This window comes from Carettochelys insculpta, chromosome 31 (assembly GCF_033958435.1).
Source record: "Carettochelys insculpta isolate YL-2023 chromosome 31, ASM3395843v1, whole genome shotgun sequence".
Taxonomy (NCBI): domain Eukaryota; kingdom Metazoa; phylum Chordata; order Testudines; family Carettochelyidae; genus Carettochelys; species Carettochelys insculpta.
In genome coordinates this window covers 7,631,718-7,648,195 of record NC_134167.1, presented here as the reverse complement: position 1 = coordinate 7,648,195, position 16,478 = coordinate 7,631,718, and the positions used below count along the sequence as shown (strand labels likewise).

The 16,478-nt window shown below is 49.1% G+C and overlaps 2 protein-coding genes across 3 annotated transcripts in view; one reads left to right on the top strand and one right to left on the bottom strand.

The window, feature by feature from the left end:
• Positions 1-3,067: 3,067 nt before the first annotated feature.
• On the top strand, positions 3,068-11,101 carry BRF2 (BRF2 general transcription factor IIIB subunit). 2 transcript variants are annotated; one of them, XM_074982013.1, is made up of 5 exons: positions 3,068-3,133; positions 4,830-4,992; positions 6,952-7,011; positions 7,920-8,241; positions 9,117-11,101. In XM_074982013.1, the coding sequence occupies exons 2-5, from the start codon at positions 4,839-4,841 to the stop codon at positions 9,826-9,828; spliced, it is 1,248 nt and encodes a 415-aa protein (XP_074838114.1). In that variant the 5' UTR covers positions 3,068-3,133; positions 4,830-4,838; the 3' UTR covers positions 9,829-11,101. The 2 variants fall into 2 exon arrangements, with proteins under 2 accessions (XP_074838114.1, XP_074838115.1); XM_074982014.1 differs by lacking the exons at positions 3,068-3,133; positions 4,830-4,992 and having other exon boundaries at positions 6,950-7,011; positions 7,603-8,241; positions 9,117-11,100.
• A 40-nt stretch (positions 11,102-11,141) lies between these two features.
• ADGRA2 (adhesion G protein-coupled receptor A2) overlaps positions 11,142-16,478 on the bottom strand; it is an 89,671-nt gene continuing 84,334 nt past the window's right edge. The window contains exons 18-19 of the mRNA XM_074982012.1: positions 15,727-15,816; positions 11,142-14,944 (exon numbers count right to left, since the gene is read on the bottom strand). Of these exons, the coding sequence (XP_074838113.1) occupies positions 13,708-14,944; positions 15,727-15,816 (1,327 nt within the window). The 3' untranslated portion in view covers positions 11,142-13,707. The remainder of the gene's footprint in view (positions 14,945-15,726; positions 15,817-16,478) is intronic.

Sequence of the window (16,478 nt, the reverse complement as noted above, 5' to 3'; positions counted from 1 at the left end):
GCTGGGGGGCTTGAACCAGGATCTCCCACAACCCAGGCAAGTATCCAAACCACTGGACTAGAGAGTGGGGTTAGTAACAGGCCCAGACCAATGCATATTTCACACAAGCACACCATCTTCCACAGGAAAAAGGCACCAGCAGCTCAGTGGCCATTACGAAAAGGAGCCACACAGATAGGAAAGAAGCTTCAAAGCAGCATCTCCCCCGCAGCAGGGACAGCCTGACGACTGGCCAAATACACAGCATGCAGCGGAGGCCTGCCCCAGATCTCAGTTTATATTACCTGGAACAGAGAAAGCTAAAATGTGGGAATTCAGTAGCTTCTAATCTATGTCCTTGGATGATATTGACTTGTCTTTTGTACTTGAGTGCATAAATAAGGCAATCCTGTCTCTCCCTCCGCCTCCTTTTTTTGAACTCAAAGGCCATGTCTACACAAGAGGCTTTTTACTGGGCTTTTGTTGGGGGCGGAAAAATGTGGAGCATCTACATGCAAAATGCACTTTGAGGCAGCGTTGTGCCTCTCTCCATTGAGGAATAATGCTTTTATTGACAGTTTTGCTCTTTCAATCTGCTTTGGTGCGTAGATGTGATCTGACAGTTTTGCTGGAAGATCTCTTCTGACAGTAACTGCTGTTGACAGACTGCTGTAGCTTAGATGTGGCCGGAATGTTTGCTGGCATTTTTAATTATATTTCTTATTTAAAAGCATTGGCCGTCTATCTAGCAGTGAGTGTAAGCATTTTGTAAATAAGCATCTGTAAGACTAATTCAAAATTGACAATGGCAGTAGTTACAAACTACAGTTTAAAGCAAGGGTTGGGTCAGGACTCTTGGGTTCTCTTCTTGTGCCCTCAGAGAGGTCACTTTAGCCCTGGGTTCTATGGCTACCACTGAATATGGATTCATGGATATGAAGCCCAAGGACCAGTACACTTCAGCCCCAGCCCTGGGAATCACAAGTTGTGGACTACAAAGTGCAGCATGCTGAAATGACTTCCTAGTTCCTGCCAGGCGGAGCAGCCTGCCCCCAGCAAGGTTTTTGGTGGTTTGTCTGAGTGGATGTGGGGAGGTATGTACAACACAGAGCACACCACTGAGCCGCAGGCCTAGTTCCCCAACTTACGTAAGAAATCACAATCCTTCCCCTATGCTGATGAAGTTCATACTGGGCTAGTCAACAGGAGCTGTTACAGGTACTTCTGAATGAAGGAGCTGTAAATGTAAAGTAAGAGTGCCCTCTCCTGGTCTATGTCCCCTTTATTAGACAGACAAATAGTGTCATCTACTTTTTCTACCCCTGTAAGGTAATAGCTTAAAGGGGGTGGGGTAGGGTAGAGATTAGGGGGTCACTTGAAGAAAGTTGCCTTTTAGGATCTAGGAGCTCACCGGGGCTACGTCTACACGTGCACCCAACTTCGAAATAGCTTATTTCGATGTTGCGACATCGAAATAGGGTATTTCGATGAATAACGTCTACACGTCCTCCAGGGCTGGCAACGTCGATGTTCAACTTCGACGTTGCTCAGCCCAACATCGAAATAGGCGCAGCGAGGGAACGTCTACACGGCAAAGTAGCACACATCGAAATAAGGGAGCCAGGCACAGCTGCAGACAGGGTCACGGGGCGGACTCAACAGCAAGTCGCTCCCTTAAAGGGCCCCTCCCAGACACACTTTCATTAAACAGTGCAAGATACACAGAGCCAACAACTAGTTGCAGACCCTGTATATGCAGCACGGACCCCCAGCTGCAGCAGCAGCAGCAGCAGCCAGAAGCCCTGGGCTAAGAGCTGCTGCCCACGGTGACCACAGAGCCCCGCAAGGGCTGGAGAGAGAGTATCTCTCAACCCCCCAGCTGATGGCCGCCATGGAGGACCTCGCTATTTCGATGTTGCGGGACGCGGATCGTCTACACGTCCCTACTTCGATGTTGAACGTCGAAGTAGGGCGCTATTCCCATCCGCTCATGGGGTTAGCGACTTCGACGTCTCGCCGCCTAACGTCGATTTCAACTTCGAAATAGCGCCCAACACGTGTAGACGTGACGGGCGCTATTTCGAAGTTACTGCCGCTACTTCGAAGTAGCGTGCACGTGTAGACGCAGCCCGGGTGTCATAGGTATTAAAGGAAAAAGTAGTATAGTTCTATGTTTAAATAAAACAGGGAAAATGTGCTTTTTAGACCATGGCTGGTACCTTAGCCCCTATTAAGGTTTTTAGGTCCTGGCTTGATAAGATCTAGGCTGGGATGACCTGGGGGTGATCCTGTTTGAAGCAGGGGCCTGGACTAGATTTCCTGAGGTCCCTGCCACTCCTCTGATTCTATGATCTCTTTAACTTGCTGCCTCATGCCAGGGTTAGAGAATGGATGTGTCGAGGTAAACAATACTAGGAGGAGGGCAGGAAGACAACTTACCTAACTTAAACCCAGCGCTGAGCTTACCGACTAGTTGTAGAGTTTGCCAATATAAGAGGGGCAGAGCAAAATTCCAGGGGTCCAGTTAAGGGACTAGTCTGAAGGTAAAACGCCTCATGCCTGTGCTCCCTGTGGATGTAGGTGAAGGTCAGGTCTTCGGGCTTTAATCTCAACTATGAATTTAACCCTTCCGCGGCAGACCTAATAGCTGAAGTCCGGGGGGCGTGAGCGTTACAGGGCTCCAGGTAAGCCTCGATCCCCAGGGCCTGACTGAAGGGGCTCCTCGGCCTGCGCCCCACGTGCTGCACCCCCGAGGTGGGTGTCTTTCGGGGCAGGGGTGCAATAAACAGGCTGTTTGGGGAAGGAGGGCGGGCAAGGGGCTCCCCAGGACCTTCCAGTGCGGGGGGCGGGAGGGGCCACTTTCCTGTGCCGCCCTGCCGCCTGCCGAAGGCGAGAGCGGCACCCGCAAAGCAGCTCCCCCCTTTGGCCCGGGCGCCGCGGGGGCCAGCGCTGAACCGCCGTGGCTGCGCGGGGAGGGCGGAACGTGGTCGGAGGGGCGCTGACGGTGGTCGGACGCGGCAATGGCACGGAACGGGTGTGACGGAGGCGCTCGGGTTCTTGCAGTGGGCAGGTGCGACACTCTAAACGACTCTCCCGCGCACCGACTTCCGCTCGCGACAAGGAAGGCGGCTGGGGCTGGAGCCCGCGACGCGAGGTGAGTGTTCGGGCTTGGCGGGGGGCGGGGGGCTCTCCCGGGCGGCTGGGCTGTGGCGGGGGTGGAGGGGCGCAGCTGCACTAAGGCTCTGCCCGCTCCCCGCCGAGACCTGACGTCCCTCCGGGGCGGGAGCTCACCTGCACCCGAGCTGGCCTTTGGCTTCTCCCTGTAGAGCACCGGAACAGGAGGGGACCTCGGGAGTTCGTCGAGTCCGGTCCCCGGCCTCGCGGCAGGACCCAGCACCGTCTAGACGCGGGGGGCGGGTCCCAAATTTTGCGGCATCACGTCTCCCCCCCACCATCTTTTCTTCACCATCATCCAGCCCCCCCCCAACAAAAAAATTCAATTCGTAATTTAAAAACAAGCACATTTTGTGTTTATTTTAATTTTAAATCGTTTTTCTCGGTCCCTTGTGGGTGCCTGGTGCAGCCCCAGCTGGGCAGATGCCTCACCCGCCCCCCGCCATGCTAGTCACTAGAGCTGCCTGCCCAAACCCCTCCTGCCAGGACGAGCTACCCAGCTGCCTGGGGACAGCACCATGCTGCCCAGGCCCCCTGCCCGCCCAAGCCCCATGCCGGCGGGGCCAAGTCACCTGCCCGCCCCCCCCCAAGCTGCCCAAGCCCCATACCACCGGGGCCAGCTGCGTGCCAGCCACCAGCCCAAGCCCTGCGAGTCCCACAAGCCAGCTGGCCACCTAAGCCCCCTGAGCCCATCCCCTCTCACAAAGCTGGACACCACCAGCCCCCGCCCCCCATCATCCTCCCACCCAGCCCACATTCACTCACCTTTGTAGAAGGCAGCTAACTCCACATGGGTCTTCACTGGCTGCCTGCTTTTTATAATGGCTGCACCAGGTCACCCACTTAAAATGGCAGCGGCTGAGAGCCAGAAGCAAAGGCCGGCTCTTTCTTCATGCCCCCACTGTAATTTCTTCATGCCCTCCCCCAGGGGGCATGCCCTACAGTTTGGGAAACCGTGGTCTAGACCATCCCCGATAGGTGTCTATGTAACCTGCTCTTAAACATTTCTAGTGGTGGAGATTCCACAGCCACTTCAGGCAATTTATTCCAGTGTTTAACCACACTGGCATTAGGAAACTTTTCCTAATGTCCTACCTAAACCTCCCTTGCTGCAATTTAAACACACCCAGTTCTTTCAAATACCTGAACAAATGTCATGAGGAGAGAGAAAAGTTGTTCTCTTTGAAAACCGCTGTCATGCCCCTTCTCTGTTCCAGATTAAGCCCGTTGCTTGTCTTATCCTCAGAGATCAATCTTCCCTCACAGGTCATGTTTTCTAGACCTTTTAATAATTTCTGCTGCTCTTCTCTGGACATTCTTCAGTTTGTAGCACATTTCAGGAAATATGTAGGCATGGATCTGGCCCCAGTACTCCAGTTGAGACTTAATCTTCTGCTCTGCACTGAGTGACTTTCTTGCTTTGGGGGAAAAAGGGTACACTTTGCACCTCCCACACTCCCAGGTCTCTGCAACACAGCAAATTATGGTATGTGTGTGGGAGGACACTTGTGTTACAAGATTATACTGGGCCTGAAAATTTTTTTCTTGGGCCTTCCTGTTGCAGCTTAAGCCTGCACTTTTTAAAAAATGGTTTATATGGGTCCAGCCTTGAGTCAAGTGGCCAAGCTAGTACAAAGGGAGAGGTTAATAATATCTGGACCAATTCATATTTGCAGGTTCTCAGGATGTCAGGTCCAAGAACATGCCCTGATTGCGGCTCCTCTGAAATTGTGGAGGATGCACATTATGCTCAGAACCAACTGGTTTGTGCTGACTGCGGGTTTGTCCTCACTGAGGGGCTCTTGACAACCACCTTCCATGATGAAGAACATTTACAAGGTCAAACAAAATTGATTTTAGTTTGCATAAGTGTGTCAGAATTTGCAGGACTGTGCTTCCCTGCCCTCACAAAAACATCCAGGGCTTTTTGTGCCATATACAGAGATTTAAAAAGAAAATACAGCTCTGACTAAGGGTTATGTTTTAAATAAAAAAAAAAATTTTTTTTCCTTTTGCCCTGAAAACTGTGCACGTGGGCGGGGTGGTGGTGAGAGAAAATACTGATTCAAACTTTACAAAGACAGCAAGAACAGCAGGCCTGAACAGATGTCTCTTAACCCATGATTCTTACCCAAATCGGAGAGATCACAAATTTGTTTCCCTTCCCCCATTTGTATTATAAACTGCAAGTCCTCCTTAGAAGAATTCCTGGGTGCTTATCTTGCTTCTGTCTTGTTGGTTTTAACTTATTTATCCAATGTACAGAGAAATTGCTCTAGTTATCTCCTGTAGCATTCAACAACCCCATTCCTGTAACAATTCCAAAAATATATAATTATGAGTATTTTTAAAAACATTGGAATCAAGGATCCTTTAAGGGAAAATAATCAGGGTATAGAAGCAGTGAAACCTGCACTTGAGTCTGAGACATTGAAGATCACACATTTTTACTTAATCTCTAAGACATTAAATTTTTTTTTTTTTGCTTGTGGTGCAAATAGAGCCTTGGATAGTAAAAGTTAAAAGATTATCTCAACTGGTTTGTATGGGTTGTAGTTTGCAGATAAAAATAAGCTAATCATTTTCATTTTCTGGTTCTCATGCTGAAATGAATACTGTGATGTTTGTGTTGCCTGATGGAGATTATTCTTCTAAGACAGTCTTACTAAGAATCTTTGTCCTAATTGCGAACAGAATGTTTGCCATGACAAATTTGTTTTAAAACGTAGATTTGTTTAAAAAAAAAAAAAAAAAGCATGTACAGAACCTTTAAATATGTTCTGTAGGTATTTATTTGACTGCAAAGTATCTAGTATAACATTGTTCACTTACATTTCATAAAACTTTATTTGCAGCTCTCCTGGCTGACTAATTAAAACAGACTTGATTGTGAGGAGGGTAGTGTTGATGCTGTACAGTAATCCCTTGAAATGCACGATTTCGAGTTGTGCCTAACTTGCATTAATGCAAGTTAAGCGTAACTCAAAATCCTGCTCCCCCCCCCCCCCCGGCTCCAGCTCACTCCCCTCCTTCTGCACAGCCATAGCTCAACTCTGCCCCCCGCAGCCCTAACCCACCCCAGGTTCAACCCCTCTGCCCCGCTCCCACAGCCCCAACCCATCACCAGGCTTAACCCTCCCCAACTGCCCCCTGCCCCAACCTCAGGACTTACATTTCAAAAGGAACTTCAGGTGCTCCCGCTGCTTCCACAGCTGCAGAATGTGTGTTCCCCTGGGGGAAAATAGATGCACCTCCTCTCCCCCCCGACTTACATGATATTTGAATCATGCAAGGCTGCGTGGGAGTGCAACCCTTGCATAACTCGATGGACTACTGTATAGATTGACTGGTTCAGATATGTACTGGTGTGTAGCTCTCCTTTACATCGCTCCTAGGGCAGAGGGTCTCAAACTTGAAAATCCAGTGTGTCAGACCTGAAGCTCTGAAGTTCTTGGTACATGACTTTCCTAAATTTACTCACTGTAATTATGATATAAATTGCTCTCATGGACTGTCCTTTGTTGGCGACCTGCAGAGAATCAAAGAATCCAGTGGGCCATGAGGACTGAACACCATTCTCTCTAGAGAGTGAGGGAAGAGCTCTTTTTAAGTTCAGGACTGTGGCAAGGGGCATGTTTGAGAGAGCCTACGTTGCTATCTGTGAATCTGAAACCTGTTCTGTGGGTATAGAGATTTAGCAGAATCTGATATCTGCAATAGCACCAATCATAGATCTCTCCCTACACCCTATCCCTGAAAGTGATTGCTTTGCTTTCTCTAATGCTCCTTGTTTTTCAGAAGTGGCGTATTCCCGGAGTACTGGCCAGAATGAGCAGCTGAGCCGCTGTAAACAACGAGGTAACAGCTTTTTATTTTTGTTCCTTTCTTGCAACACAAACTCTGCATTATGCTCTGGCCTAGGGGAGACTGCAGCTCAGATTGTATAATCTGTTCCTCATACGCTTCATGTTTTTCATGTTTCTGTCCTGATTAGGTGGTTGATAATATATTCCTAGTGCCATAGTCCTATTAGAGGAAGGAATTGCTATCCATAATGATTCTATGGAACAATTTGATTCATTTAGGATTTTTACTTCACTTGAGTTTATATTATCTTTCACGTATAGTACCACTCCACCCCCTGCATGACCCATTCTGTCTTTCCGATATATTTTATATCGCGGTATGATTGTGTCCCACTGATTGTCCTCATTCCACCAGGTTTCTGTGATGCCTATCATGTCAATCTCCTCCTTTGATATGAGGTACTCTAGTTCACTCATCTTATTAGACAGACTTCTAGCATTTGTGTAAAAGCACTTTAAAAAACTACCACTATCTACATGTCTGCCCTTCACTGACGCATTGGATTTTTTTTTTAGTGTGTGACTGTTTCTCATCTGATCTGGCCTATACTTTACCATCTCCCATCTTGTCTTTCTGACTGAGTTCTAGGGAATCTCTGTCAATGGAGTCTCATCTAAGAGAAGTCTCCGTCTGATCCACGTGCTCCCCTGCACCAATCGGCTTTCCCCCATCTCTTAGTTTAAAAACTGCTCTACGACATTTTTAATGTTTAATTCCTTCAGGAAAACACCCCGAGCTGCATGAAGAACAATGGACAAAGTTGCTGTCTGCAACTGATAAGGCTTAAATTGCCATGCTGCTCCCACCTGGGCTGTGTTAGCTGCACTGTAGTATGTTGAGGAGTGTTTTAAAGAAGGTCTTTGTGCAGATAGTAGAAGCATCATGGTGTTTTCCAACAGGGATCAAGCGGGTCCAGGATCTCTGCAAAGTTCTCCATCTCCCAGCTGTGTTTGAAGACACAGCCCTGTCCTATTTCCAGCGAGCCATTGAACACCCCTCCTTCCACTTAGTCAGCTTGGAGAAGAAGGAGATTCTGGTGGGTTGCTGTGTCTTTGTGACCTGCCGACAGCACAACTGGCCCCTGACCATGGGTACAATCTGCTCCTTGCTCTACGCAGACAAGGAGCTGTTCGCCAGCGTCTACCTGTCTGTCCTGAAAGAGCTTGAACTGGACGTGCCAGCCCTGAGCCTGACAGATCTGGTGAAAACACACCTCAACAGGTAATGTGACCACCTGACACCATTCAGAATAGAGGATCCACTAGGCTTCCAGATTATATAGGCATAACTAAACACAGACACCTATGGGGTGAATGACTGCAACCATGGACATAGCAAGCTGTAGTACTGTGGAATGGGGATAGCTTTGGCCAAGAACATTGAGGCGGAGCTTAGCTCTTTGGGAGTTGGTGCTTTGGGCTCTTTAATGTCCATACGTGGCAGAGGGAATTTTAAAGTCCTGTGTGCAGGGCCCACACTCAGATTTTCTGGTACAGAATAATGAAGAGCTCTCTTGATCCTACTGTTTTGAAAGGTGTGGTCGTGGCGTTTCACAGCTGGGGGCTTAGTCCCACTAAGCGTTTTGCCCATGCGAATACAGCCATGTGTTTTCGTGTTGACTGGGCTGTGAAGGACAAACTGAGGGTGCCTCGGCTGGGGGCTCCTAGCTGCTGGTCTGGGCAGGTGAGGGATGGGACTTCCTCTGCTTCTGAATGGCTGCTTGTGGGCAGTGGCAGGTGGTCAGACCCACCTCTGACTATGTGGCTACCCTGCTTTCAAAGCACAGCTCTAAAGGTAGTGCAGAGGTGAGGGTGGTAATCCTGCGACTGCCCTCCCCACAACCTCCTTTTGGGTCAAGACCCTCCCCATCCTCCCACTTAACAACACCATAACATTTTAGCTGTAAGCATCTGAACACCTGAAATTGACTAATTTAAAACTGCTTTGATCCCAATAGACTATGAATTTGGTAGGTCCTAGTACTACTGGACACCACCTCTGCCCTTGCAGCAGGATGGCTAGTGATCTAATGGCTTCCCTCTATCTCTGCTCCCCACTGTAGCATCGTAGCTAATGGTCCTTCTTTGCTCTCTCAGTTTCAAGCTGTTCCAGAGTTCAGCCAGCATCCCTGCCAAGCTTGCCGAGGACAAGGAAAAGATGGTTGCCCGAACAATCCAGATTGTGGAGCTGGCTAGTGAGACATGGCTGGTGACAGGCCGACATCCCATTCCCATCATCACTGCTGCAGCCTACCTTGCGTGGCAATCCCTGCAGCCTGTGGGGCGCCTCACCTGCACCTTCCCTCGCTTCTGTAAGCTGGCAGGCACAGACCTACCCCCACCGGCCCACCTGCGGCTGAAGGAACTTAACGAGGTCCTCCTGAGAATGGCCTCCCAGCTGGCCTGGCTGCGTGTGCTCAATCTGGACAAAAAAACTGTGGCCAAACACATTGGAGACCTGCTCCAGCACCGACACTTACTGCTGAAAAGCTCCTTTAGCTCAGGAGACATGGAGGATCCAAGTCCCACCGCTGTGGACAATGGCTCTGAGCGTTCACTGCAAGTTGCAGGGTGCTCTGCCCAAGCTGAGGGCTGCCACGCAGGGGGCAAACAGAAACACGGACGTGGACAGAGGCCGTTGCTTCCACCGTGCCTTATAAATCCCAGGAAGAGACTTCGAACAGCAGCTCTGAGTCCTTCGGAGCAGGCTATCACTGGAGACGAGGCCATTTCAGACAGCGAAATAGAGCAGTACCTGCGGAGCCAGGAGGAGGTACAGAAGCTCAGCAGAGCCCAGGCCTGGCACTGAACTGAGCTCCCAAAAGAGCAATGTGCTCAAAAGCGTTTAAGGATGAGCCAGCCAAAGCAAAGGTATGAACTCTACAGCACAGCTGTCTTGGCTGCCCTGCCAACAGGCCCTCTTCTACAAGGGAAACAGTGTAACCGGGTCTTGGGAGTGGTCTGCGCTATGTGGAGGAGTTGCAGTGAATGACAGCTTGCTCTCCTCTTTCTGCCAGGTAGAAATCAGAAATTCCCAGCGTGACTTCAGAAACAGGACTTCACAGGGAAACAGTTTAAGTTTAGTTGGTTAGAAACAGTCATCGCAGCCACCACAGATGCTTCCAAGGTTTTCCCCATTTACAGTTACTTTGTTAAAATCCAGATGTTCTCCTCCATCTGGGGCAGCCCTTACAAGGGTGTCTGGGAACTAATCCAAGGCAGGTAGTTCTATATTGTCTGGCAACAGAAACAGTCAGATTTTGTAGCTGGGTACAACAATGCCAGGTTGGCAAAAGGGCTGTCGATCTGCGTGGTTTTGGTTGGGGTAATTGCTTTGCACTTCACACATTAAATTGCAGAATTATTTGCATGAGGGCCCTTGAATAGGTCAGGCGGTTGATTTCTCAGTGCTGCTCAGTGACACACAAGCCTTCTAGTAGTTATTTATTACAGAGCACTGGCAGGGTGATGCATTTACCTTTGGAGATGGGGAGGGGAGAGAGCACTTTTTTCCTCTCTAACACTTTGTTCATTTGTGTTTCTGCTATTTTGCTTTATTAGAGCATTGTTTATAATTTAGAAAACTGCCACTTTCATTGGCTGTTAGGGCTTTTTCAAAGCCCCATTGCCCCTGCTGAACTATACAAGCTTCCTGGGTTTAAGATCTTGCAGTCTGATGCCCACACATGCTCTGAGTCTTGGAACTATTACCATAGGAAGAGCATGGAATCTCAGCCATTCCCATTAATACTGCTAGGAAGGCAGTGTTACTCTCTCTGCCTAGTAAGGAAAACAGTTCTGCCCTTGTCTGTTAACTTTATTAGTGAAGTGGCTGGGATTCTGAAGGAATTGTGAATCCTTTCTTTGAAGGCTTTGTACTTGTTTATCTAAGTACTGTCATAGTCAATAAAAGACCTTACTGTGCTGAAGGGTCTATTGTCATATTGGGTAGCAGTGGCCCCAAACAAACATCACTTCTCAGGAGATTTGCAAATCTTTTAATATATTAAAACAAAACATATCTGCTAGAAACATTCTGTTTATATAAAAAAAATGCAAAAACAAAACAAAACCCCCAACCCTTTAAACACATTTTCTTTGGTATTTCTCTTCCCCTGCCCCCCCCCCCCAATATATTGCAAGAAGCTCTGTTGATATGTCACTTGCTTGTTATGTAAACAGACAAAGTAAGTATAATACAAAGCTTTTATATAATACTGTCTCAGTGCAGCAAGCATATAACAAGTTCAGCATCAGCAAGATTGTGGAGGTTGTGGTATCAGCATTTGATTTGTATTAAATACAAAGCATGTTTTTTTAAAAAAGTAATTTTGATAAGGGGAAAGGCTCCCAAGGCTGGCACTGCAGCGTAACCCTACTGGCACGTCAGTAAGGAGCTGCGGGGATTCAGAATGGAGAGGAAGGAAGAGAGAAAAATTAAGTGCTTTATAATCATGAACTCTACATTTTTCCACCCCAAATCTCTTAGAAATGGCATGGACTTGAGCACTGGCTTGTGGCTGAGTGCTAGCACCAGGCAGAGCTTTCTTGCACGTCAGTCCGTAACTACCCCTCAAAATGCCTGGGGAGGTAGGTAAGTACTGATACTCATTTGTACAGGTGCAGAGAGGTGGTGATTTGCCTCCAGCCACAAAAGGGAGGCTGTAGCAGAGCTGGAATGCTTAGAGTGCAGGAGTTTCCTGGCCAGTGTGGCCCACTCTTCTAATCTGCCTTTGATTTCAAGGGGGCAAAAGCAGCCAAACTAGCAGGAGAACATTGAAGGCACTGGCGCTCCCTGCTGACTACTGCAGGGAGGGTGAAATAGGCTTCTGTGAACTGCGCTGTCTGCTCAGCTGACCTGTGGTCAAAACTCCTTTTGAATGGCAAACGAGTGCTGGACAGAGGTGAGAGGTGAATTCTAAGGGCTGTTCTGTTGTTCTCCCACTGGGCCCAGTATGAAATTACTTGAGTAGCCAGTTCAGTGTCCCCCGGGTGCTCTGTGTGCACCTTGTTAGTTCTCACTATGTTTCTTTACAGCAGGCAGAGTGAGTGCTCAGAGCAATGGGCACAGGTGGTGGAGCTGCAGTGAATCTCAGCTCATGTTCTTGTTAGTACCAAATGTATTGCTGGGGCACTGTTTTGAATAGAGACTTTTTGGGAGATGTTAACAAGAAACCTTTTGTAAGATGTTTACAGAAGACCAACAGGCTCTGGCTCCTAGCTGTAGCTACAGTAAGAAGCTGCTTTATATTTTACAATAGAAAAGGGAGACATTTTGGTTTGGTGGTTTTTTGTGTTGGAAAAACAAGTGCTTAGTCCTTTTAAAAACACAGTGTATATACACTTAACTAATTTGATTTTCCTTAGTGCTGTTGTAAGCGTATGTTGCCTGAACCATCACCCTACTTGTTGAACAAGATTCTTTTCACTTAATAGAACCACTCCTAGGCTGTAAAACATTCTTCCTCTTGAATGAACACTGGCTTGAGTCAAATTTGTGTATTTACATTAATGTAAGTTTTTTTTACTTAGGAGCAAAACTAAATGATTTTGAACACGTGAAATGGGATTTAAGCACACGTACCTATTGCAGTTCAATTCTTTGGGTCTGTGGATCCCTTCTCGAGTAGCTAGCAGGGTCACACCTCCCTCTTCAACACCTGATACATGAAACTTGAAATTCTTTCACATTGAGTAACATATAGCAAAAATAATGCCCCTGCTGTTTCATTCATGGAAGCCTCTTTGCTGCAGCCAACTACCATTTTGCATAGCATGGGAGTAGGAGGTTGTTTAACCTAGCTCAAGAGTAGTTTTCCTGCAGTGATTTTAGTGTCTGTCATGTACAGACAATTTACTTTGCTTCGAGCGGTTTTCTTATCTTACCTTTTAACTATGGCTTTTACTTTGGTAGCTCAGTAACCCACAGGGCTAAATATATATCTAGTTTTAAGAAGAGTCAGATTAAATACTTGCAATCGCAGTCTCTCCTTCTGAAGATCTGTTTTGGGAAGGATGAAACAGACATGTCTCTACTGCAGCATCTTTCTATGAAGGAGCTAGTTCTGGTCTGTTATCCAGCACTGACAGCAAAAGTAAGTTACTGCCAAAACTCCTAAGGGGCGACTCATTGCTCCTGTAATGCAGAGGCACTTCCATCAGCTGCCAGTCCATCCAGACATATATACATACAATAATATATATTTGAAAAATAAACATTTTTCTTCTGTGTATTTATAAAATAGCATTTAGAAATCAGTCTCATGTGACATGCAGAAGGGATTAAAAATGATTGCTCCTCAGCAGCCTGAATTGCAATGATTGTCACCTTAAGATTATAGTGCTCCTGTGTCCTCTGCCCATGGGGAGTTAGATGAGGCTTGTTGGCTTGACCCACTGGGCTCTGTGCTCTGACTCTTCATTCCAGCGCCAGGTTGAAGAAGGCCGCTGGCTCCCTGCCGATTGGTGGAGGAATGAACACACTCTAGACAGTAGCACCCAGCCCCTGTAATGCACGTCCGTGTTGATGACACGCTCAGACTCTGTTGGAAGGTTGCGTTGCACCCAGCGGAAGATGTCTCCACTTAGCAGCGCCATCTGCCACTCCCCACGCAGCAGCTGAGCAAGCCGCTCCCTTGCCTGAGGAGAAACATGCTAGAAACGGTAGCTGCCCAGGCCCTTCGGCCCCTTATACGGTTGTTTCACTCTTCCAGAGGCCCGTCTTCATGCCAGCCATGGTCTCTGCGCTGGGGAGGTTTATGTCATACTTGCTGCCTTTCAGTGCCCCGTTCTGGTTGGCCATGTTGAGCGGGTAGGATCTCCGCTTAGTCTCTTTCTCAATGGTGTGGGCCTGTCTGAGGTTGTCCCTGCTGGCGCTTCTCCTCTGAGCTCTGCTGAAGTCTGGCACCTGCTGGCTGCTGCTGCCACCGTCGCTCCCTTCGGATTGGCTCAGAGACGCTTCCCCCTCCTGCGCTGCTGCTACCCTCAGCCCTGGGTGGCTGTTGTTGAGGGGGCTGTTCCTGCTGCCATGGTAGCTCTCGGAATGGCTGTTGTGGAGGCTTCCGCTCTCGCTGGAGGGGTGGTCTGTGGAAGGTCCCCGCAGCGCCTTCAGGCGGTGGTGCTTCCCTTCCCGGTACTGCTTCGTTCTGCTCTTGTGGTTCCTGCGCCCGTGCAGGTTGTTAGCGTACCTGGCTGCACTGGTGTTCTTGTTGTTGGCCGGCTCCGTCTCGTCGTAGCAGGCTGGCCGTGGTGGGGGGCAGCTCTCAGCCTGGCTCTGGGCCACCTGCAGGTTGGTGAGCTTGCAGTGGCCCATGGTGGAGTTGGTGCTGCTGGGTGAGGAGGAGGACTTGATGGACTGAGCCACCTCAGGGTTGCACCCGATGAAGATCTGCGAGCCCTCCTCTGCTGCCATGCCTGGGTGGACGTACGCCTGCATGGGCAGCGCGTTGCGGTAGGACGGGCAGCAGGCGAACCAGGAGTGTTGCACGTCTCGGCGCCGTGCACAGTGGTGGATGAAAATGAAGAGTCCCAGCGCTGCAGCTGTTACGCCGTAGAGGCAGCTGAAGATGACGTTCAGGTACCAGCGCTGCGACACGGCCATGGCCCCAAACGTCCACAGTGCAAGGTACAAGAAATGGGTGATCACCAGTGCCCAGAACTGCACCTTCAAAGAGTAAACACCGTCCACATCAGCGCTGGGAGTGCCGGAGTTCAGGGTGACTGAGATGGAGCCTGAGTCTGTCAAAAGGTGGTTGCTGCCACCCAACCTCGGTGGTGTCTCAAGAGGCACTGGAGGGTCTTTTGGGTTCTTCATCTGGCACCAGAGGTTGACCCCCGTGCACAGGAAGTAAATCCAAGTGATGAGCAAAATGAAAGCCACAGGAACATAGAAGGCCCCAAGGCTTGGCCTCCACACCAGCCAGCAACTGCAGGAGGAGAGAAAAGCTTCAGTGTCTGCATTGGTCCCTCCTGTGTTCCATCTGGTCAGTAACAGTGAGAGTCTATTTTCCACATTTCACAGGTAAGGAAACAGGGAGCTAGGATTAATATGGGCTCCTGAGTTCCTCCTCTAAGCACTGCCCAAGGCATGTGGGTGGTTCTGAAATGGCATCAGCTGGTGCTAGAGTTGGGGGCATTTCAGGAATAGATAAATGGCTTCTCAGGCCTCATTCTGCCTGCCAAACTTTGCCACTGCCTTTCCCCTGCTCTGCCCCGGGCCCTCAAAGCACACAGTTCCCTGCTCTCCCCTTGCAGACAAAGCCCATTTGCCCAGTCTCTCAGCAGGTTAGATTCAACCCCTGAACCATTTCAGGATGTTGCATTGTGGCATGGAAACATGGAACATGTCTGGTTCTGAAAGCTCTTTCTAGTGGTGCAGGGGTTCTTGTCTCTTACACGCTCTCATTACTGGCGCATGCGGTTAGCTGGGAAGCAGTTCTCTAACCCCCTTGTAACGTTGAGCTGCAGCTATTGAACATGTCAGTATATGGAAGGGCCCCAGTATTAAATAAAATATTGACCCGCCTTAGGCTTGAAATAAGAGGGCAGATTGTGTTCTTGGACTGTGGGTTGTAGCTCCTCTGCACTGCTGCAACAACAGCCTCTCTTGAACAGGCTTCTATGGCTGTCCAGCTCTTCTCCCTCCCCTCAAGGCAAAGCACTAGGGCCTGAAGGAGGTAAGATTGCTCACTACTCCCCTGGCACTTACTATGGGTTGTTATCCTGGTAATTGTGGATATTGACAGCCGCTGTGATCCCACAGATGATAAGGGGGATCCCACCAGCAATTAGGTAGAATCTGCAACAGAAACAAAGACATTGTTAACCTGCTGCTCCCAGGGAATGGAATCATTTAGGGCTGGGCCGGTTAGCAGGTGTCACACCCTTTATTCCAGCCAGAGCTTACAGCTCCTTCCATTGCCTGTAACCTCCTAAAGCCCTTCTCCTGGGGGTTCAGACTTTCCCCAGAATACGACTCTGCCGTCCTTGTGCTGCAGGATCAGGTGAGAGAGGAGGTGGCACCCTTTGAAAATAATAGTGGTGAGAATAGAGGGGTGGGGGGAGTTTAAACTGCATGAAAACTGGGTTGAAGGGGAAGGGTTTGCAAAGAAGCAACACTAAGCATGCAGATGCTTTCAAAGGGAAGACAGCTGCAAAGCATGTCAGAATTGAAAGCCTTGTGCTATGGTGCTCTGAACTGCAACGCTTGCTGAGGTGGAGTGAGCCAGACAGGCTAGGGACCAGTGTTCCCTGTAAGTCCAGCACTAGGTCAGCTGCCCAGGAGAGATTCAGATGCCTCCCAGGTGATTAGCAGAGCACCCACGGGGGACAGCAAGTGCGTCCACGGGTGGTGCACATTTGCACATGGAAAAACCTTAGCGGGAACGGTGCTGGGGACCACCTCAAAGGCTTTTCAGCCCGCTTTTTATAAACGCCTGAAGGCACATCTGCTAGGCCAAG

Excerpts from the sequence above, each read along its gene's own strand:
- BRF2 (XM_074982013.1), top strand. The coding sequence starts at position 4,839 with ATGTCAGGTCCAAGAACATGCCCTGATTGCGGCTCCTCTGAAATTGTG. Across the intron at positions 4,993-6,951 it reads TGATGAAGAACATTTACAAG|AAGTGGCGTATTCCCGGAGT; the intron begins GTCAAACAAAAT and ends CTTGTTTTTCAG. Across the intron at positions 8,242-9,116 it reads GTGAAAACACACCTCAACAG|TTTCAAGCTGTTCCAGAGTT; the intron begins GTAATGTGACCA and ends TTGCTCTCTCAG.